General features: G+C 35.4%; 1 protein-coding gene across 12 annotated transcripts in view; it reads right to left on the bottom strand.

Moving 5' to 3' along the window:
• The window catches only part of VPS13B (vacuolar protein sorting 13 homolog B), a 746,502-nt gene that overhangs the window by 684,232 nt on the left and 38,935 nt on the right, over positions 1 to 23,335 (bottom strand). For 11 of the 12 annotated variants that reach the window (XM_073893025.1, XM_073893022.1, XM_073893023.1 and 8 more), the window contains 2 exons: positions 13,606 to 13,729; positions 4,749 to 4,916 (listed from right to left, as the gene is read on the bottom strand). In XM_073893025.1, the coding sequence (XP_073749126.1) occupies positions 4,749 to 4,916; positions 13,606 to 13,729 (292 nt within the window). The remainder of the gene's footprint in view (positions 1 to 4,748; positions 4,917 to 13,605; positions 13,730 to 23,335) is intronic. The other variant, XM_073893020.1, reaches the window with a different exon arrangement.

The raw sequence follows: 23,335 nt of genomic DNA, 5'->3' as shown, positions 1-23,335 counted from the left end.
ACAAATAGTAAGATTAAGAGAGCATTTAATACATGATACCAGAATCCATGCAAAGAATTTCTCATTTATTATTTAAACCCTCCAACAACCTTATGAAATAGGCACAAAAATCCCACTGCAAGTAAGAAGAATCAAATAAAGGACAAAGAAATGAAATAGCTTGTCCCTAATTTGCTTGGTATCGAACTACGACATTTACGAAATTTATCAAAAGTTTTGCTACATTTTGCTATCTGCAATGAGATACCAAATAATTTAAATATAATTCTTGAGAAACCACATTAAAAATAACATTCTGAGCAGTAGTCATTCATTTAATATCTTAAACAAAAAAAACTCACAGCTTCTCTAAACTTGTACTCTCCAGTATGGTAGCCACCAGCGATATGTGACTATTTAAATTTATATATAAGTTCGTAAATTTATATATAAGTTAAAATTATATAAAAATTAAATTTCAGTTCCTTGGTTACATTAGCGACATTTCAAGTCCTCAATAGCCACATGTGGCTAGTAGCTACAGTATCAGACTGTAAAAATATAAAACATTTTCATCATCACAGAAAATTCTAGTGGGCATCACTACTCTAAGCAATTGATAAAGAAATTACCACGTTACCAATAAGAGTATAGTTTGTTTTCAAGGAAATAAAAATGAAACAACTGCTGATAAAGTATCAAACTAGAAAATGAAACCTTTAGCAAATGAGAAGTTTTATTCCTAACTAATAAGCAATTCCTAGGTAACTCTTAGGCCCAAATCTACCACAATTTACACAGTATATAAATAAATGGTTTACTGATATATTTCCTTGTGTACATGTATGTAATAACAGAACTAGAAATGAAAGAAACCCTCTAGATACTTCCTTCCCTCTCTTTGATAATAATTTACTGAATGTTTGCTATCAGATAATACACTAAGTCTTCTCTGCTATCTTTTAATATTTACATCCCTTTGTTTAAAAGATGTGAAAACTGAGACACAGTAAGGGGAAATAGTTTAATGTTAGTTTATAAAGGTCAGACCGGTCATTCAAACTCTGGCAACCTTACTTGAGAGTTCATGTTTTTATCTATTATGCTGTAAGAAAATAGTGGTCTATATTTTGAGGGTATTCTAGGAAATTATTATTCACTGACAAAGGAAATTATTAAAGCTTTGAAAATATTTTTCTTAAACACTAAATATAACAACTACCTTTTAAAAACTTACAAAATGAATTCTAGTTCTGGTACCTACTTTAGATAATGTGCTGCAATTTAATCTGTAAAACGGGGATAATAATTATGTCTATCCAACTCTGGAGCACTCTGGAAAATGATCTGGCATTATTTTGAAAATGTGAACATTTGCTCTCCTCCCATCTAACAAACCCACTCCTAAGTGTTATGTCCTTAAGAAATGCTTACACATATGCATCAAAAGGTATGTACAAAGATTCCTAATACTGTTTGTAATAGGAAAAATGGGGAAACATCCCAAATGCCCATCATCAGAACAATTAAGTTCTGGCATACTTAAACGGCAGAATATTATTCACAATTAAAAATAAGTGATCTATAACTACATGCAACAATATGGAAAAATATTAAAAGCATGACATTGACTGAAAACAGGAACCTGTTTTACTCAAGCCTCAAATTCCCAACATAGAGCATACTATCTTTACAAAGCTCAAAAATACATGTAATATAGTATTTATGTATAATCACATCTGATACTTTTTGATTGAGATAAAATTCACATAACATAAAATTAGCAACTTAGGGGCACCTGGGTAGCTCAGTCGGTTGAGCGTCTGCCTTCGGCTCAGGTGGTGATCCCAGGGTCCTGCCCCATGGGGAGTCTGCTTCTCCCTCTGCCCCTCCCCCTCCTCACTCTCCCCCCCCTCAAATAAATAAAATCTTTTTTAAAAATTAACAGTTTAAAGGGTACAACAGGGTGGCATTTGGTATACTGACAATATTATTCATCCATCAGCACAATCAATTTCAAAACTTTTTCAATACGTCAGAAAAGAAATTCTGTACCCTTGAGCTATCATCCCTCAATCCCCTCATTGCCCTCCCTACTCCCCAATCCTGAGACAGTCCCTAATCTACGTTCTGTCTATAAGATTTGTCTATTCTGTGCAGTTCATATAAGTGGAATCCGACAATACACAACTTCTCTGTCTGGCTTTTTTCACTTAGAATGTTTTCAAGGTTCATCCATGTTGTAGTATATATCAGTACTTCATTCCTCTTGATAGTACAAGTCTTTTCAAGCAATTAAATGATAAAATTTAACACAGCAGTTAACTCTAGGAGGAAGGGGATGAGATAGGGAAAAACACATTGGTGGGGATAAACTACTGTGTATGTTCTAGATACTGAGAGGAGAGGTGCTCCTTATACTGTTTTATAACAAAATATGTGACCTAAATCTTTGTAAGTATCAAATGTTGCATTAAAAATAAAAGGGAAAATAATAGTAACTATCTCAGAAGGTAAAGGATAAAACCAGATAATGTAAAAAAAGCACAGCACCAGGCCCAGCAGTTAACAAGAACTCAACAAGTGAAAGATACCATTTTTACTGTTTTTATCACCACCCTCATCATGAACTTTCATGGGGATACTTGATTTTCTTAAATACATTAGCACATTGGTAGTAATGATAATTCACATTTTACAAATGACTCACCCAAGGTTATACTAAGTTAGTGGTGGAAGGAAGACTGAAACCATGATACCCTAACTCCCAACCCAAGACTCTAATTCACTATAATGTCCCAAAGTAATATTTACATTACTTGTATATTAAAACTATAAATGAAATTTCTTCCCATAAAATGTCAACATTCATTCAATCCTGCATTATCCAGTTCTGCTTGTTTTCCATTGTCCTTAATATTTCCTTGTGGCCTTTATATGGAATATTTTTCCCAAAGAGGATGATAGGGAGGCATTAACAATGTCTCAGAAACAATGCTTGGGACTTTGCATATGCACTGATTAATGCCTCACAACAAAACTGTGAGATCAAAACTATTCTTCATTTTAAAATGTAATGACTAAGCGGCACCCGGGCAGACTCAGTCAGTAAAGCATACTGACTCTTAATCTCAGGGCCATGAGTTCAAGCCCCATGCTGGGTGTGGAGCCTATTTAAAAAAAAAAAAAAAAAGTGAAGACTGAAGCTTGGAGAACACACAAAAATGAGACTATCAAATTCTGCTAGTTCCTAGTTGTATGCCTAAACTAGGCAAGTTAAGTAACCTTGAGACTAAATTTCCTTTTGCTTTCCTTTTAAGTAGGACTTAAGATGAGTAAGTGAACATATAAGTAAATGAATGAGTAAGAATATCACTTTATGGAGTTATGCGAATTTGAGAAAATGTAAAAAATTTTAACAGCTCATTTTCTGAGCACTATGTACAAGACACTTTTATAAATGCTTTCAGTGCATTAATGTATTTAATAAAATAAATCTATAAGAAAGCTCCTATCTTACCCCCATTTTACAAATGCAGAAACTAAGAACTGGTCAAGTAAGTCACCTAAGGTCATATAGCTCTACTAAGTTGGACAGCCAGGATCCAAACTCAGGTTGTCCAACTTTAGTGCCAACACTGTTAACAAATACATACCCTGGCAAGTCACAGATAAAAGGTGCTCCCAATAGTCTCCTCACTATATATATTTTTTTTAATTTTACTTATTTATTTGACAGAGAGCACAATCGGGGGAGCAGGAGAAGGAGAAGCAGAAACCCTGCTGAGCAGTGATCCTGATGCGGGGGCTTGATCCAAGCATCCTGGGATCATGACCTGAGCCAAAGGCAAACACTTAACTGACTGAGCCACGCAGGTGCCCCTCCTCACTATATTTTTAAAAAATGTCCACTCCTTACCCTATCAGAATATTTATCAAATATTATGATTTATTAATATCTCTTCTGACAAAAGAAGCAGTGTCTCTTTCACAGCTGTATTTTCAATGCTTAGCACAGTGCCTACCATATAAAACATAATAAAATAAATAAATGGTAGTTACTAAAATTATATTACTTAATAGTTCTTTTAATGTAAGCAGAAGAAGATTACAGCATGTAACAGTCAAAAGAGGCTTTAGGATTATCCAGAAGTCCCAAATACACTCTGGAATATACAAACCTAAAACATAAATCAGATACATTGTTTTGCCATTACCGAGCAATACAAAAGCAACATGTTCCATTTCCTCCTTCAAATATGTCAAAAATGTTAACTATTTTTATTACTACAAACCCATTGCACTGTAAAATGTTATATAATACTTTTGAAACATGTGGTAGGTAAGAAAGAATAAAAATTAAGAATATTAAAAATGGAGTCTGGAATTTCTTAATTTGAGAGTCTATTAAACCTATAGTTGTATGCTAAATTTTTTTAAGATTTTATTTATTTATTTGAGAGAGAGAGAGAGAGAGCACAAGAGCAGAGTGAGGGCCAGAGGGAGAAGGAGACTCCCCACTGAGCAGGGAGTCCAGCACGGACTCAATCCCGGGACTCCAGGATCATGACTTGAGCCAAAGGCAGACACAACCAACTAAGCCACCCAGGCACCCCTGTAATGCTAAATTTTATATATGTTCATTTTTCTAGGCTGAAGCATAAAGCTCTCAAATTTATCGAAGAGGCAGTTGGCCCAAAAAAGGTTTAGAAACCAAGACAACTATTTCAATAATGGAAAAATCTATACTTTTCTTAATATTTACTCACCAGAAATATCCATGAATGCACGATCCCATAATTCACCTACTGTATAGCACTCTGCAGAAGTGATATTGACTGAAAGAACAATATCATCTTCAACATATTTTAGTATGAGATTATTTATAACAATATTTACATTATTTACTACTCGTCTAATCAGACTCTGCACATAACCTATAAAATAGAAAAAAAAAAGGATTCAATTAGCCATAAGTCTGTCAGTAAACAATTATTCTTAAAATGTTATTGAACTTAATGTATATGACAGGTGGGTATCATTTAGCATATTTTGCAAAGAAGAAACAGTCAGGTGGACAGGCTTGCAATACTGACATAGCTAATAAGTAGAAGACCCACCCCCAAAAACCATTACCAAGAAGTTCTATATAAGGAAGTGTTCATGTACTAAGAGAAATCAGAGACTAACATAACACTAGATCCCAGTCAGTGATAATCCTATATTCAGTACTTTGTCTGGTTTCTGCCTATTTTAGAAACATTTTCCCAAATGAAACAATGTTACTAAATGCTGATTATACAACATATTATAAGAGTTGCTTCTTTAAGAGTTTCTTTTTGAGCCATCTTCTCTTCCTACTTTAAATAGCCATAAAAGTATTCAAAAGTTAGGCTGGGAGGAAGAAAGGTAGGAGAAACATGACCATCATAATGGATTCAAGTATTTCCACTTACTAATAAGTAATATTGAAGGAGGGTAGAGGAGAGAATAAGATTGAGGAAGAAAATGTAGACACAATTTAGAGACAGAGACAAAGAACACAATGAAAAGAAAGAAAAAAGAAAAGTATGGAAGAATGGAGAAAAAGTATAATGCGAACACAGGGAAATAAGAACAATAAACAAATAGCAGTTTAAAAAAAAAACTGAACTAGTGAATATTTTTTGCCCTAGCTTGCCTAAAATCTCCAAAATTTTCTTTTAATTTTATACTACTATGGGATACTCCACATTCTCAGAAGCTTCTCACACAATACGTGTGTATACAGAATTTAATTGTAAGGATTAAGTAAGTAAAAGTAAGGAAAAAAAGTAAGGAATTTAATTGAAATTATAAATAAAAAACAAACAGCATTTTAAGAAAGCACAGGAGAAAAAGATGAAAAATTTCACTTGATTCAAATGCACTTCTGACTATAAAACTTATTTAAAAACTAATTAAAATGTTAACTATTTCATGAACTATCCTACTTATATTCAGAACTCAACTGGGCAAAACAGAATCAACTTCTGTCAGCAACTGTCACTGTTAACACCTACACTAAAATATGCTGGGAGGAAAAAAAAAAAATGCTGGGAGAAAGCCTATTTAAATCAATTCAACCATAACACCTTTGCAAAAACCAACTCCCTCATTCATCCCCAAAGGATATAAATAGGAAAGAAATGTAAAACAACTAAGTTCAATTTTTTCTATGTGGAAACTATTAGCACCTTTTAGAGTGCCAATTATCATATTCAAAGAATTAACATACAAAATATCAATAAATTTAAGGTAATAAATACTCTTTTATGAGAGTAGACACTAAAAGGCTTAACAAATTAAGCTTCCAAAAGAAATTCTAAAAATCAAGTTTCAATCTTGGAATGTATATTCCCCCATGCTATTACTACTCAACACAGATGTTAAAAATAAAAATAAAAATAAACATCCTGTTTCTAAGAAGTCAAGAAGCATGACTAACATTGTTTTTCCTATTTCTGAAAAATGTGTCATCAATAAGGAATTCATAAAAACCTCTTAAGAGTTCATGACTTTTTATTACCTTCAAAAGAAAAAAATAAACTCTCGAAGATAGAACTGGAGAAAATATTTAGTGCAAAGTAACAGAAAGATAATACTGTAAATGTATTTTAACCAACAAAACACTGCTAATGGATTTTTTACTCTATTTTTTAATATTTTCCCTCAGTTTCTCATTATAAAAGTAGCATACAAATTGAGATGAATAAGCCAATTCACCAAAGAATATTAAAGAATAAAATATCTAAAAAGAACTACTCCCATAGACTACATTTCCTTCTTAAAAATGCAATACCAAAGTAACAGTAACTAACCAATGGAAAAAATGATACACTAGCTCCCCAATCCTCCATAATAACTTAGTTCTAAGTAAGCTATAGGAGAGTGTCAAACAGCAGATCTACTAGTTCTCATCACTAAATATTTAGATCGTCCCTGAGAGTATATCTGTTCAGATGACATAACAGTAATCCAGGTCTATTCCCTAAGCATCTGAAAATGCAAGATAACTCTGGAGTAAGAACCTACAAGATGTCATAATGGATGGCTCTAAAACAGATGCCTGTTACTAATCAAACTTTCCAGAAATTCCTATCATTATCCAACTCTCGCCCACCCATAAACCCCATTCCTCCAGACATATACATCTATGCCCACAGGGCCAGATAAAACACTATAACCTTTCATGGACTTTGCTCATACTCTTCCTTTGGTTTAGAGTACTCTTTGTCCATTCTCCCTTCTTGTTACAGTCCCAGAATAAATGTCTTCTCCCCTACAGCCTCTTCTCCAATGTCCCCCAACCTATACAACATTAAGAAGATTCTATGTGCTATGGTGAGCGCTATGAATTGTGTAAAACTGATGAATCACAGACCTGTACCCCTGAAACAATACAATATATGTTAATAAAAAATTTTTTTTAAAAGCTCTCCAATTATCACCTTTTCTGTAATAAACAAAATATAAACATTAGATATCCTGAAGGTTGACATAATAGTTTTAAGCATAACCCACTTTTAAAAGAATCAATATATCAATATATTAAAGAACACCTGGATATCAGAAATGACTATCCATGAGTATCTTGTGCTTCCCCTTCCATCCAGATGGTAGAATTATTACTGAGATAAGGACTTCTAAGCCATACATAATGTCCATACAGTTTTCCTCAGTGAAATGTGAGCAGACTATGTATCACTTCGAGCATGGGAGGATTAAGAGGTAGAAAGGTCTTCTCCAGGTCCTCTCGGAAAGGCTGAAAGCAGTAATTCTAAGTCTGGCCTAGGGCACAGCAGAGCCTCCAAACAAAAGAAGCTTAGGGGCGCCTGGGTGGCTCAGTCAGTTAAGTGTCTGACTCTTGATATCAGCTCAGGTCTTGATCTCGGGGTCATGACTCTGAGTCCCATATTGAGCTCCATGCTGAGCATAGAGTCTACTTAAAAAAAAAGAAGCCTGGGCTTCTAGTAGAATACAGTCTTTATACTGGTACATAAAGAAAAGAACACTTTTGTTAGGTTAATGCTAACTGCTGGGAACGTAACCAGTGGATTAACACAACTTACACAATGTGTCACTGTTATTAGGAAAAAAAAAGTTTTTCCTGAAAATGTTAATGGAAGATATTAAAACAATAAAAGCATAAAAAAATAGAAGATGTGAAATGCATTTCTTTTTCATTTACCATAGATCTTCTCTACTCTTAGATGTTCCAGAAAGGAACAGGGATTATATAGCTTTTAAAATCTTGTGGTCCCCCACAGGCAGACAGAAAGGAAATGATTATGCTATCTTCTATAACAAGACATTGCCATTCTTGGCTTAGGTTCTTGAACAGATGATATATTACAAATATTCCTAAATTATCTCATATACTCTCCAATTATTATTAAACTCCCTTTCAAGAGATTTTTCAGAATACCAAGCCCTAACAGTCTAACATGGCAAACATTCAAATATACACACACACCACAAACTATATCTTCCACTTCATATTCAATATTTTCTGCAGAAAAAAATTGTGACTGAATGACTACTAACTTAGTACTGTCTCTCTTCATGTATACCAAAATATCTGAGTTTCCATTTTCTTATCTACAAAATGTGGGCTAGATCAGAGGCTTAGCTGGAGCCTAGAGATGGACTTCAGCAAGAATGTGAATACATGAAGTTATGTGCAATTTCAAACGTGCGTATGTGAGTCTACAACTTTTTCAACGGATTTTCAAGGGTCCATGTCCCAAAAAAGATAGACTGCTAGACCAGAAAATCTTGACGTTAGCTTATTTCACATTTCAATGAAGGGACTCTGATTATTAAAGAAAACACTGTGATTTTGTGCAGTTCAGTTTCTGTGCAGTGTAGTAAACATATAAATGCCTATTATCAGCGAGACATTGTTTAGATCAGGGGCTGGCAAAATGAGATCTTTGCATCAATTTTTATAAATAAACTTTTATTGGAACACAGGCCAATAGTTTATCATTTCTTTTTGATTCCACATGAAATCAGAAGAATGGAATAGCTGCAACAGAAAATTTACGGCTTGCAAATCCTAAAATGTTTAATAACTGGCCCTTCACAGAACAGGTCTGCTGTCCTCTTTACTAGATAATGATCAAAGATGACTAAATCATAACTTGAGACACAGTAGGCAACATGATTTTTAAAGTTTATCTATATCCTAAATATTTCTATTAAATATTTCTATTATTTCTATTAAATATTTATATATGTATATATCTTTATTAAATATATTAAACTGACCCTCTCTCCCAGGAAGAAATATTACACTATAACCCAGCACAAGTGCACACATATGCACAAGTTTCTTTACTAATAACTTTACTATATGCCTTTATGCTATGAGGTTTTCTATTCTTTCCCATATATTTTAAATGCTTGCTATGACCCACTAAATTGCTCTTCCAATGCACTAATTGGTCAGGATCCATTATTTGATAAAGACTGTTCCATTTCCTTATACCACACACAAAAATAGATTCGAAATGGTTGAAAGACCTAAATGTGAGACAGGAATCCATCAAAATCCTAAAGGAGAACACAGGCAGCAACCTCTTCAACCTCAGCCACAGCAACTTCTTCCTAGAAACATCGCCAAAGGGAAGCGAGGGCAAAAATGAACTACTGGGACTTCATCAAGATAAAAAGCTTTTGCACAGCAAAAGAAACAGTCAACACAACCAACAGACAACCGACAGAATGGGAGAAGATATTAGCAAATGACATTTCAGATAAAGGGCTAGTATCCAAAATCTATAAAGAACTTATCAAACTCAACACCCAAAGAACAAATGATCCAATCAAGAAATGGGCAGAAGACATGAACAGACATTTTTCCAAAGAAGACATCCAAATGGCCAACAGGCACATGAAAAAGTGCTCAACATCGCTCGGCATCAGGGAAATCCAAATCAAAACCTCAATGAAATACCACCTCACACCCGTCAGAATGGCTAAAATTAACAAGTCAGGAAATGACAGATGTTAGCAAGGATGTGGAGAAAGGGGAACCCTCCTACACTGTTGGTGGGAACGTAAGCTGGTGCAGCCACTCTGGAAAACGGTATGGAGGTTCCTCAAAAAGTTGAAAATAGAACTACCATACGACCCAGCAATTGCACTACTGGGTATTTACCCCAAAGATACAAATGTAGGGATCTGAAGGGGTATGTGCACCCTGATATTTATAGCAGCAATGTCCACAATAGCCAAACTATGGAAAGAGCCAAGATGTCCATCGACAGATGAATGGATAAAGAAGATGTGGTGTACACACACACACACACACACACACACACACACACACACACACACACACACACACACACAGGAATATTATGCAGCCATCAAAAGGAATGAAATCTTGCCATTTGCAATGACGTGGATGGAACTGGAGGGTATTATGCTGAGCGAAATAAGTCAATCAGAGAAAGGCATGTATCATATGATCTCACTGATATGAGGAATTCTTAATCTCAGGATTAAGAGGGTTGCTGGAGTGGTGGGGGGTGGGAGGGATGGGTGGCTGGGTGATAGACATTGGGAAGGGCATGTGCTATGGTGAGCGCTGTGAATTGTGTAAGACTGCTGAATCACAGACCTGTACGTCTGAAACAAATAATACATTATATTTAAAAAAAAAAAAAAGAAAAGAAAAAGAAGAAGATAGTAGGAAGGGAAAAATGAAGGGGGGGAATCGGAGGGGGAGACAAACCATGAGAGACTATGGACTCTGAGAAACAAATTGAGGGTTCTAGAGGGGAGGGGGGTGGGGGGATGGGTTAGCCTGGTGAGGGGTATTAAAGAGGGCACGTACTGCATGGAGCACTGGGTGTTATACGCAAACAATGAATCATGGAACACTACATGAAAAACTAACGATGTAATGTATGATGATTAATATAACATAATAAAAAAAAAAGAGAGAGAAAAAAAAAGACTATTCTAGATACCAAGAAAAGAGATTGCAGGGGCGCCTGGGTGGCTCAGATGGTTAAGCGTCTGCCTCCAGTTCAGGTCATGATCCCAGGGTCCTGGGATCGAGCCCCACATCAGGCTCCTGGCTCAGTGTGGAGCCCGCTTCTCCCTCTCCCTCTCCCCCTGCTCATGCTCTCTCTCTCTATCTCTGTGTCTGAAATGAATAAATAAAATCTTTAAAAATAAATAAATAAATAAAAAGAGATTGCAAAGAGGATATTAGATATTGATGTATATTCTTTTCATATTCAAGAGCCAGCCATCCTTCAAGGGTATAGAACAAATGACTATTGGAAACACCAAAACTATTCTCAAAAAGCAAAAAACACCAAAACATATTCTCAAAACTATTCTCAAAAAGTCTTAACGATGTAATGTATGGTGATTAACATAATAAAAAAAAGAAAAAATGTAACATCTATGTAAATGCTCAAACTCCAAAATTGTAACCACAGCCATATCTTTGCCCTAGAAAAATTTGAGACCAGAAATTCATCTCTACCATGGAAGAACCTTAATATGGTTACCAGGCAGAGTAAGGTTGCCAGAAAGGAGTCCTCAAATAACCATATGAGTCAACCTTTAAATAAAATGATTTACCATTATCCAGCTGGATTCTCAAATTATCCCTTTTTTTCCCCTTTGGCAAGATTAACTTTAACTGCTCTGCCTCCCAGTAATTGCCCAACAATTCAGTTACTTCCTAAATCAACTCCTTCACTGTGATTTATGTCGGCATGAAAGAGGATACTAGTCCTCCTGTTAGGTAAGGCAGGAAAGCACATGTTAAACCAAATGCTACCTCAAGTAGTTAAGAATACAGTTCTGTTTCATGCCCTCTAAAAATAGGATTTTTTCAGTTATGTTTATATGTTTTTATGTTTTATACTTTACACTCCCAAAAATAGACCAATTTTCCCAATTCTGATTATCAGTGTAAATTCTAATAAAGGCTTTAAAGAATCTTTTAAAAGTCTGGGGCCTCTTTTGCATACATCCAGGTTAACCAATAGATTTTTATCTGTGAAATCAACAACTGACAAAAGCTTTAAATTTATCTTAAACAAGTTCTTTCTTAAAAGAAAAAGAAATGTTACAAGACTCAACAGTTAAACCTAAAACTGATTATTCTTTGCCAGGATACTGATGGAGAGAATTCAACACAATAGCTGGTATAGGAAATTTTGAGGGGATATACATACAGTCAGTAATTTGGAGAGGTAAAGGGGTTGCCCATTTAATAAATAAGAATAAGCTACAGTTTAATTTATACTTTAATTCACCAAGGATTTTTCCTAAGGAGTTAAGTAGTAAGAAGAAATCTAGAAAGTTCTGGAACAATCATACCACTCTAAGGAGAATTAGAAATATTCAGAAGTAAAATATCTTCTTCTGGCACCTTCTCCAGCTATAGCAATTAATCTATTTAAAGCCAGAGGGATTACCAAGACTTGTTAAGTTCAGAAGAATATAAAGCATCAGCAATAAAATCACTACAACGTTAGTTTAAAATGTTCAACTCAAATGTAACTTAGAACATATCTGAGGGAGGATGGTTATGAAATGCTGTATCTAACTCTAGCCTCTTAGTAGATGGTACCAGGAGTCTGTCAAAAATTAACTACGTTAAAACCAACAGAAAGCCTACAAACTTTTTGGCACAGAAAACAAATATGCACCAATGTCAACTATACCTCTGAGAAAAAGAAATGACTGATGAATAAAATCAAAAGAGAAATGACTGATAGAAACAACTCCTAATAGTAAAAAGTCAGCAGTGCACTCTGGCCACAGAGCTGACACATCATGATCACATTCTTCTTCTTCAATAAATAATTACTAAAGAACTGTTGTTTGTAAGCCACTATTATTCCAGGTAAATAAAAATTTCAGGAAATGAAAGAGATGGTTACAAAATTCTGTGATCCTGTTGGTGAATTCTATAGTTTCCTGAAACTCAGAACAATCTAGTGTCTTTCTACTTGGGAAGAATAAAACAAGATGAAACCAGAGGGAGACAAACCATAAAAGACTTCTTAAGCATAGGAAAGAAACTGAGGCTTGCTGGAGGGGAGGTGGGGAGGTGCAGATGGGGTAACCGGGTAGTGGGCATGAAGGACAGCACGTGATGGAATGAGCACTGGGTGTTGTATGCAACTGATGAATCACTGAACTCTACCTCTGAAACTAGTAATACACTATATTGTTAATTAATTGAACTTAAAATTTAAAAAAAGGAAACCCACCCCCCCCCAAAAAAAAGCAGCAAGTGGAACAAAGAGGATACTAGTCCTCCAGTTAGGTAAGGCAGGAAAGTGAGAGTGAGTGACTGAGAAAGCAAAGGCAAGTCTTTGTTTGGACAGGATGTAAGAAAGAGACTTAAGAAACAGACCTGCAGCAAAAGAGCATCAAAATTTGAATGAAAGACATGTTTGAGGGCTCTGGACTCAATCTGTTCTTATGTCATGAGCAAATGCACATACACATATAGTCTAAGTATTCTATGACACTAAATGTTGAAAGTGTACATTCTACAACAGGCCTACAACAACGATTAATAGCAAGTGAAATTTTGGCTTTACCAAGCTCATGAGAAATTACCTGGTGGTAAATCAGGATCTGTGGGAGCAGCCTGCTGAATTGTTCTTCGGGGTTTTACCAATGATTTTGTGTTCTCAGTAGTACTTCGGTTGGTAGAATTAGAACCACAGCTTTCATGGTCATCCTATTTTTATTTTAAAGAAAAGGAAAGTATCAACCACCATTCAAGAATTAGGAAAGGTTTTTTTTAGTTGAATATATACAATTTATGGTTACTAAATTTGATTAGCTAGACTCTAACTTCTTAGCTCTAAAAAATCTATATAAATAGCCAAACAATTCTTATGATTTGCGCTCTCAAACAGCATTCAAAAATAACAAGTAGTTTAAACCACAAATTCTTCCTTTCTTGAGTTGGTATCTAAACAAACCGCTTGATAACATTAAAAAATTCTTAAATATGGCTTTCACAAAAGAAGGCAATTTAACACAAGTTTTTTTTAAACACTTTCCATCTGAATACAAAATAAATGGAAAGGGGGCAACCCTCTCGGGTCCCCTCCCCACTCGGGAGCTTTGTGCTATCACTTTGCTATTGCTCAATAAACCTTGCTTTGCTGCCCACCACTCTGTCTGATCTATCTTTTCATTCTTCGAAGCAGTGTGACCAAGAACCACAGGGATCGACAGAGAAAAAATCCTGTAACATTCATGGAGGCCCATCAGGGATCTGTGCCATCATTAAGGACAACTAACCAATAAAGATCCTCAAACTCCTAACAGTGGTTCAGATGGAGCCTCACATGGAGGTCAAACCAGACATCTACAGGGGACCCCTTGATAGATCGGGATGAGAGGAACCCTGACTGCCACCCCATCCAATGCCCCCCCCCGCCCCCGCACCAGCAGGAAGTAGATATGATTTGTTGTTGCCCTTCTTCCCTAACAGCAGTTAGGGTTATCTCTTCAGAGGCGGGAATGACGGATAGTTGGAAGGCAGGGAGGCAGGACAAGGGGCCCCCCTCCCTGAAAGGAAACCACCCTTAAAAGGATTTTACACAACCCTGGAAGGAGCCCTCCACCCTTTTCCATATGACAGAGACATGTGACAAAAATCTGATTGAATGGCAGGTGCAGGGAGGGTTAATCAGATTAAAACAGCCCACCAATAAGCCCATAACAACCCCTGGACTTAGAAACTCAGGTGGCAACCCTCTCAGGTCCCCTCCCTCCTCGGGAACTTCATACTGCCCACCAAATAATAATAATAATAATATATAAATGGAAAGAATCTTAACTTTCCCCCATTTTTTGTTTATATGTTAAGGCTCTCAGTATTTGTGTGTTAAATTAAGAATCAAAGCTGTCTTCTTAATCACCTTAATGATTAATCTTAATCATCCTTAGACTCCTTTGCAATCTATGTAATGTTTACTGAATTATCATCCACATTAGATATAAGGTTTCATTGGGCTTTGATATGAGTAACAAAAACTTCAACAAAACACATTTTTTAAATGTATTCCCTTATTTACACAATGCAGACAGTACTCTTTCCCTGCCTCGATTCAAAAGAAGTTTATATAATGCTTTTATGTGCTGTTGGATATACAAAGACAAATCAGATTTCATACCTGTCCTCAAAGATGTCAGAATCTATTGAAAACATAACCAGTTCTACACAGTACTTTTTTTTTTTTTTTTTTTACAGTACTTTTTGTTAAGTTAGGAACAGAGAGTCATTCTATTTGGAAGAACTAGAGAGGTCAGGCTCATAAAAGTGAATATAGGAATGTTTTAGGTTAAGATTGGAGGCTAAATGGAGGAAAACCGTAAGCAAAAGGAAAAGAGTATATATGTATGTAACATGTACAAGGAATAATGATTAGTCAAATAAAGCCAAAGTATTCAATGCTTAAGATGAAAGAACCTACCAGAAGCTGAAGGCATGAACCAGTTCAATAAAAATGGGGTAACATTAAGAACGATAAAGATATTCTCAGTCTTCATTCTAGTTGCCATGTTTCAAGATTTGATATTAGAATGCCAATAACATAAAAAAGGAGATTTAGTAGTTCTAGTAGAGAGACAGGAGTGGGAGCAGTAAATGAATAGTTCAAAGAGTGAAAGAGAAATTAAAGTGGAAACAATAAACATAGACTGTTCTTTCAAGAAGAAAGGCAATACAGGGAGGAAATAGATGGATAGTAATAAAGTAAAAGTACCTGGCATCTTCTTTTTCCTATTTTCAGGATAAAAGAGCACATTCTGCCTAAAGGAAAGATACACATAAGGAAATATCAACGGTAAAAATATAGGGGCACCCGGGTAGCTCCGTCGGTTAAGTGTCTGACTCTTGATTTCGGCTCAGGTCATGAGATCGAGCGCCGAGTCAGGCTCCACTTTGGGGGGGTGGAGCCTGCTTAAGATTCTCTCTCCCCCTCTCCCTTTGCCCCTCTCCTCTCCCTCCCCCTCTCTTAAGAAAAAAAAAAAAGTTTCAATACAAAGGATAACCAATGGTATACTGTGCCTCATCAATTCATTAATCAATAAAACTATTTTATAACACAAGAATGGTGAGGAATTCAGTTTTTCTATTTTACATATTTAAAGACAAAATTTCAAGATTAAAAAGGAAAAATCACTAAATTCACCAATCTAATAGGATACCAGAATAAGAACAATAAGACCTTTAGACAACAAAAACTCTTATTCAATACCATACCAAGAGAATAAAACAATTATGTAAGATGAATCCTTTACAAGATAACATGGCTTCAGATGCTGATGATGTATTAGCAAAAGAAAAAAATTTGAAACTTCAATACAAGCAGAAAGTAAAAGATTTGCTATCATAAAGAAAAAAATTCTCGTATGAGTTTATGTTCATTTTAAGTTAATGCAAAACAAACTTTCATTCCACAAAACAACTTCACTATTCAATCTTTATAATGAGATCTTCTGTTATTTTGGGGGATGTTATCATCTCTAAATACTAAGACTACTACTGTGAATAAAACCTTACTGTAATGACTTTTAGTTCAGCTTACGTCCTTAAAAATGTCTGTAGTCATACACTTCTGCACAACGTTAACATTAAAAGCACACTATTAATTTTTGAAACATATGGTTGTCTCAAAAGCCCAGAAGTAAAACATGTTCATTAAAGAAATGTGAAAAAGTTCCAAGTGAACTGCCAAAACTAGCATAATTACGAAAATATTTAACACTAAAACCATCTGAAATCACATACTGTATATAGATTACAGTGATGTCATAACAAACATTCCAGCCAAAATGCACTAAAACTACTGCAGTCCAATAAATCTGGCATACATGAGATGACAAACATTTTAAAGTAAAAGAAGTTATTTTTATTTTTTAAAAGTTATTAGCAGCAAAAAGGGTAAAGTACATAGACTAAACATAAGATTTCAAATAGTTAAAAAGTGAATAAAGCTTCCCTACAAACTACACATTTTTATTATTCAAAAGAAAAATCTAAATAATTTGCTTAAACAAAATTTATAATAAACCTGAAATTTTAGTGTGCTTTAAAAATGGCCATTAATCATGGTACTCAAAGGTACTATAAAACAAACACTACCAAATGTGCAAATGCAAATAATTCTTAATTACGGTTAGGAAATAAGAGTTGCATATATATTTAGAAAGTAATCCCTTTGATAACTTGAACTTGTTTTCTTTTCAATTACATTTTAATTGTATCAATTATAAGTCAGCTTCCATTCAAATCCTATCCCAACTACATTAAATAAAGCAAAACAAGAATTACAATATTTACCATTAAAACTGGAATTACTTCCATCATTATGAGTTCACCATCTGTTCCTAAACAGTATGCATCACACTGGACACATTTACTTCATTGAAAGTCTCTAATTTCTAATAAAAGAAACCCTGTTCTCAAAAATACTAGCTAAAATGTTTTGAGATAATTTTTAACCCCAAACACGTTACAGTTGTATCTTTCTTATTTAGGTTGCAATTTTTCCCAAAATGTCTGGTAAGTATATTTCATGGCAAAAGAATGTTTTCTCTTGGGGACCACATAGCTATTTCTGAAAATACTACCCTTTGCTGCTCATGAAACAAGCAAGAATGTCATTTCCTTACAAAAGTTCTTAACAGAGGGAAAATGTGGTTAACACTACGTAAATAGATCCATTACTTTCATACTGACAGATTATAAGATCAGGTTGCATACTTTTCACCTTAGCCCTCATAAGGGGGAGTCAATTAAAACTTGAAACCCATCAACTCCCAGATTCACAATGATATGAATAAGATTGAGGACATGACTTAAAACAGGTGGCTGAATCATTCCAACTACTTGTTTAAAAATAGACAAAGAGGTTAAAATGAAAGAAAAGAACTGAAGAAAAAAAATTGGAAGGTAGAATTAAGAAGTGATGTGCTTTACGCTCTTCAGCCTTGTGGCACGCAGATAGGCAGAAAAGAACTGAGGCTTACCTGGAAGCTCTGGTCACCAAAAACTACTGAAAGACAGAGTGAGGGTCTTGCAAATAACCTACTACAGAACTCGTAGGGACATGCACCTTTATCCTCTCTGGCAAGTACAGTAGCAAGTACTCTAGCAATTGTCAAATGCAATAAAGAATCTCTAAGAGTAAACCTGAACTTGAGAGACTCAGCCAAATAAAGTCACCAAAGCTGGGGTATACCTGGAGAACACTAGACAGAGCCAGGGAAAACACATTCACTAACTTTCACGATAAAAATGGGAATCTCTGGCTCACCTCTACCCTGACAGCAATATCAATCAACTTAATTTTAGTCATTAAAAAAAAATACCTAGCACATTTAAGAAGGTACGTATGCCCCCAATCTCTTCACACATCAATTTTACCCACAGAAGAGGCTGCTTCCATCTTCTCTCCCATCAAGGGTGAGAATAAGAGGTTGGGCTGGGCAAGAACAGGAAAAGTTGATGCCCCCTTACATTCCTTTGCTTGATCCTCCCAAAAGAAGGAATAATCTGACAGGCCAAAGCTGAACATTCATTTGGCTACATTTTTAAAAATGAAAGAAATCACTATTAACTGTAAACACCTGTGTAGTGGGGCCTGTCTTCTATCTTTGAGATCCATGCTGAGTACTCAAGTAACAGAGTAACCAGAGCCATGTACCCCAGATTAGCCATCTCTCTCCTGACTTCTTTTCACACACACACAGCCACCTGACTGAAGATACTGCCCCAGCCAGAAAACTGTGCTGGTTAACAGCAACACATTTAAGGAAAATCTGTCCTATATTATTGCCTAGGACATCCCCTTCCCTCATATCACTAGGCATATATCATATTGCCAACCTCTCCTCCTCCTCTCTTTTTAGGCCACTGGACTTGAACTGGTTAGACCCACTCATATTTGGAAGGTGAAACAGGCAGAAATTAACAGAGGAAAGAACAAAAGCATATACAGAGGCATTCTGGGAAAAGACACATTCTACTACCTAATTTTTCCCAGAATTCACAAAGGGGTACAGGGGATTGGGTGCTTAAGTAAATTAATAAAACTGTACTTCTCTTACATATAACTTCTTCAACAAGAAAGACCTGATCAATGTGTATTTATGTGTTAGACACCTAGGGAGATGTCTAGTCTACACTAGATAACTAGTATAAATAGACGGCCCTTATCTTGGTACTTTACTTACCTACTTGACGAACAATCCTTATATGCATAAAAAGGTTAAGAGCAATGTAGGTTAGTCAGCAATCATATATGTCACAAAGAAACAATAATGACCTTTATTGAATACTTATATGCGCCAGGCCAGGCCTCAAGTATTTTAAGGATGAGGAAATTAGAGCTTAAGAGGTCCCAAGGTCATGTACTTCTGAAACAAATAATACTATATGTTTAAAAAAAAGGGGGGGGAGAAGATAGCAGGAGGAGAAGAATGAAGGGGGTAATCGGAGGGGGAGACGAACCATGAGAGACTATGGACTCTGAGAAACAAACTGAGGGTTCTAGAGGGGAGGGGGGTGGGGGGATGGGTTAGCCTGGTGATGGGTATTAAAGAGGGCACATACTGAATGGAGCACTGGGTGTTATACGCAAACAATGAATCATGGAACACTACATCAAAAACTAATGATGTAATGTATGGTGATTAACATAACATAATAATAAAAAAAAAGAGCAGGGAAATGATTGGAAACCAGCAGCAGGCATTAAAGTAAAAGGTGTTTTCTTGGGCAACAGCCACTTCATGTGGCTTTGCACCTCTTAGGTCAATAATTTAAGAGCCTAAGTTGTATATAAGGATTCCTGTGCTAATAAGAGTTCTGGAAGGACACTATTAGGCAACTCTATGTAAAATTGTATCTGGATTTGCTTGGCTTTGTATCTATTTTATAGCTATACTCACTATCATTTTTTTTTTAAAAAGGGGGTAGGAACATTTTCTCCTATATGACTAAAAATTTTTAGATTCTTTAAAAAAAAAAAAAAAAAAAGGTCCCAAGGTCAAAAAGATAGGAAGTGACTGAGCTGGGATAAACACCCAGCTCTGGCTGGCTGAAAAGCCCCTCCTATAAGCCCTTTCCTAAACTTAAAAGGAAGACCAAAAAGCAGGGAGAAAGAGAAAGAAGAAAGGCAGAGAGGGAGGAAAAGACAAATAGAAAATTTTTTTATTTATGGCACTTCTAATGTGTTATCCACTGCTAATGACATTACACTCATCTCTCTTAATCCTCTTAATAACACTATGAATTAGACACTATTCCCCATGCAAAAGTATCTCCATTTAAAGATCAGGAAACTAAGGCATAAAGAGATTAAATGGTTCAAAATCACACTGGTATTAAATCACATAATCCTAACCACAGTTGCTCTACTTCCTCCCTATGAGAAAAGGCCGCCTAACAGCATAGTACTGAGTACAATATATTTGGAGGAGGGATTGATCACAGTAAGCTTTAGTCAGAAAAATGTCACGAAGGACATGAGGTTTGAAAAGACTGTGCCCTACAGGACAAAAAAAGGGGGAGATTGAACCAAGAAAGGTAGGAAGGAAAAAATCATATGTCCTATTGAAGAAAGTAAGTAGTCCAATTTAGGTAAAGTAGAGAACAATGAAACATGAGGCTATAAAAAGCTAGAGTAAATGATCTCTACCATGAATATCTTCCTTCAGGAATTTAAGCTTTATTTTACATATTGGTCAGCCAATGAAATTTAGGAGTAGAAGATTAACAAAATGAAGTACTTAATTCAGGAAGAAGAATCTTCTGGTTATGTGACAGAAAGCTAAAGCAGAGATACGAACAATTTACAGATTATTATAAAAGTTTAGAAATTAGATGATGTGGGAAGTAGCAATGAGAATGTTTTTAAATGCTTGCACCTCAAAGTCAACATGTGTAAAATAAAAAAACTCTGCAAATGACTCTTCCTTTTCCCTTACCTCCATTTCAAAAAAAAAAAAAATCCTCTATCCTTTTCATCTAATTCAGTCAACAAAACTACCATCTTCTCAGTCCAATAAAGTGAAATGTGAACTTTTAGATCTACTCTAACTTTGCAAAATGATGCTAATGAGCTTTGAAAATTTCAGAGCAGTGTGATGCTTGACCACGAACCATACAGGATGACCCTGCTCTCTAAGCTCCAGACTACCCAGGAAATAACCATCTGCTTCTTTAAATCTAATTTTATAGTAAATAATAGACTCATTTTGGGATATGTAGCATTTCTGGTGAAAGCACATCAACCAATACGTCGTGTACGTCTACAAGGGAACTGAACACGTACAAGTCAAGATCAAAACGGCAATCAAGAGTTAAAGATTTGGGGCTCATCCAACTAGAGGCAATATTTGAAGCTACTAGATTTCCAATAAAAAGCAAGATAAGGATTAACACTCCTAAAATGGCAGACTAGATAAGTGGAAAAACTTGGGGCTGGAGGATACTAACAATAAAGTGAAAAAAAAAAGAAAAAAGAAAATTTTAGCCAGGTTCAAAGCATTGAGTCAGACTGAAGAAGAAATACAGTTATGCTCAAGGTATAGGAGTTGACTGAGGCAGGTAAGGAATAAAGAGGACTCAAAATGGTCCAAGGACGACAGGAGACCATTACCAGGCTCAACACTTGAAACCAATAACGAGTAAAAACATCCAACTCTTGAAAAGAGGCCAAAAAGAGCTACTGCCAACTGCTGCCTAGAACTTAACATGAAGCTGCATGGCAAGGCAATCAGAGGAAACAAACCTCACAAATAAGAATTGACACAAGTAACTTTGTATCACCCAACAGCAACACCCAGGGGCCCTGAACTGCCAAAGTAAGACTTGGCTCCAGAGGAGAAGCCAGAACAAGTTAACTGTAAAACTACTAGACAAGAAGGGATGAGCAAAAGGGCTTGAGAGAAAAGGCGGTACAAGATAGTGACCCTATTCAAAATAACCTTACAAACCACTATTCTAAAACACACAAAGCAATCTGATGCCAAGATAGCTAAAGAAATCAATGACATTCACTCACAGTAATATTAATCTTCTAGAACAGACTGAGAAGGTTTTAAAATAAATGTATTAAAATCCTCAGAGTGATATGAACAAATAATATCTATACATACATACACATACACACACACACACACACACACACACACACACACACACAGGAAGTAGAGAGATGGCCCCTCCTTCAGCATTATGATCATAGAACTATATTAAATTTAAACAAACCATCAGAACAAAAGAGCCTAGAAACATATCCAGATAGATATGAATACTTGGAATATGACAGAGGTGGCATTATAAATCAGTGGGAAAGAAAAACTATTCAAATGGTACAAGAACCATTAGCCATATTCCTGCCTCACACTACACATGAAAACATATACACACACACACAGTCTAATAATTTAATTTCTAACCATTCAGTATTAACTATTTTCTTCCTGTCTCCAAATAAAGAAAATTACTTAAATTAAGGGCTCAAATTATTTGGGTATTACTTAAGCAAGGTATCTGGGTATCTGATAATTTAACACTAAATAATACTTTACCTTTCCAAATTATCTATTTATACATAAAAATATAAATATACACAACAACTATACTGTCCACACTGAATATCAACTCAACATAAATGTCTGTGGGCTCTCTAAATTCTGAGTAATTACAAACATGCAAATTCCTATCATACCAATCTAGAAAAAGCAACATATAGTATTTACACTCTTTTAATGGAATTAAATGTCAATTTTGGGATGGTCAAATACTTTAAAACAGGGTAGGCAGACTTTTTGTATAAAGGTCCAGACAATAAAAATTTAGGTTTGCAATCTACATAGTATGTTTCAACTACTCAATTCTGCCATTGCCCACTGAAAAATGAAAACAGCGATAGACAATATATAAACAAATAAGATTGGCTGTGTTTCAAAAATAACCTTTATTTACCAAAACAGGTGATAGGCCCATGGACTGTGGTTTGATGGTCTCTGCTTTAAAACATTTGTCCTAATAAAAATGTATAGGATAAACATTTATCCAACTTGAAATCGCATTATAACCCAGTGTTTTCATCATGTAAGACAAAAAATTCAGACCACCTCCACAGCTAGGGAGGAAAAAAGCACAGAATTTTTGCGTGGCAAAAGTAATGCCAACATGACAAGGCATTTCTAGTGTTATCCCTTTGGCTATCATATAACGAAAGAGTAAAGGTTTAAAAAGAGAAAGGAAAGCAAGTGGCAGTAAGAAAATAGGCTTAGGTTTCTAGGAGAAATA

Source organism: Callorhinus ursinus, unplaced genomic scaffold (assembly GCF_003265705.2).
Source record: "Callorhinus ursinus isolate GAN/ISIS: 27379988/994484 unplaced genomic scaffold, GSC_fseal_2.0 scaffold5, whole genome shotgun sequence".
NCBI lineage: Eukaryota > Metazoa > Chordata > Mammalia > Carnivora > Otariidae > Callorhinus > Callorhinus ursinus.
Note: the sequence above shows the minus strand (reverse complement) of the source record. Positions and strands in the feature narration are given on the sequence as shown.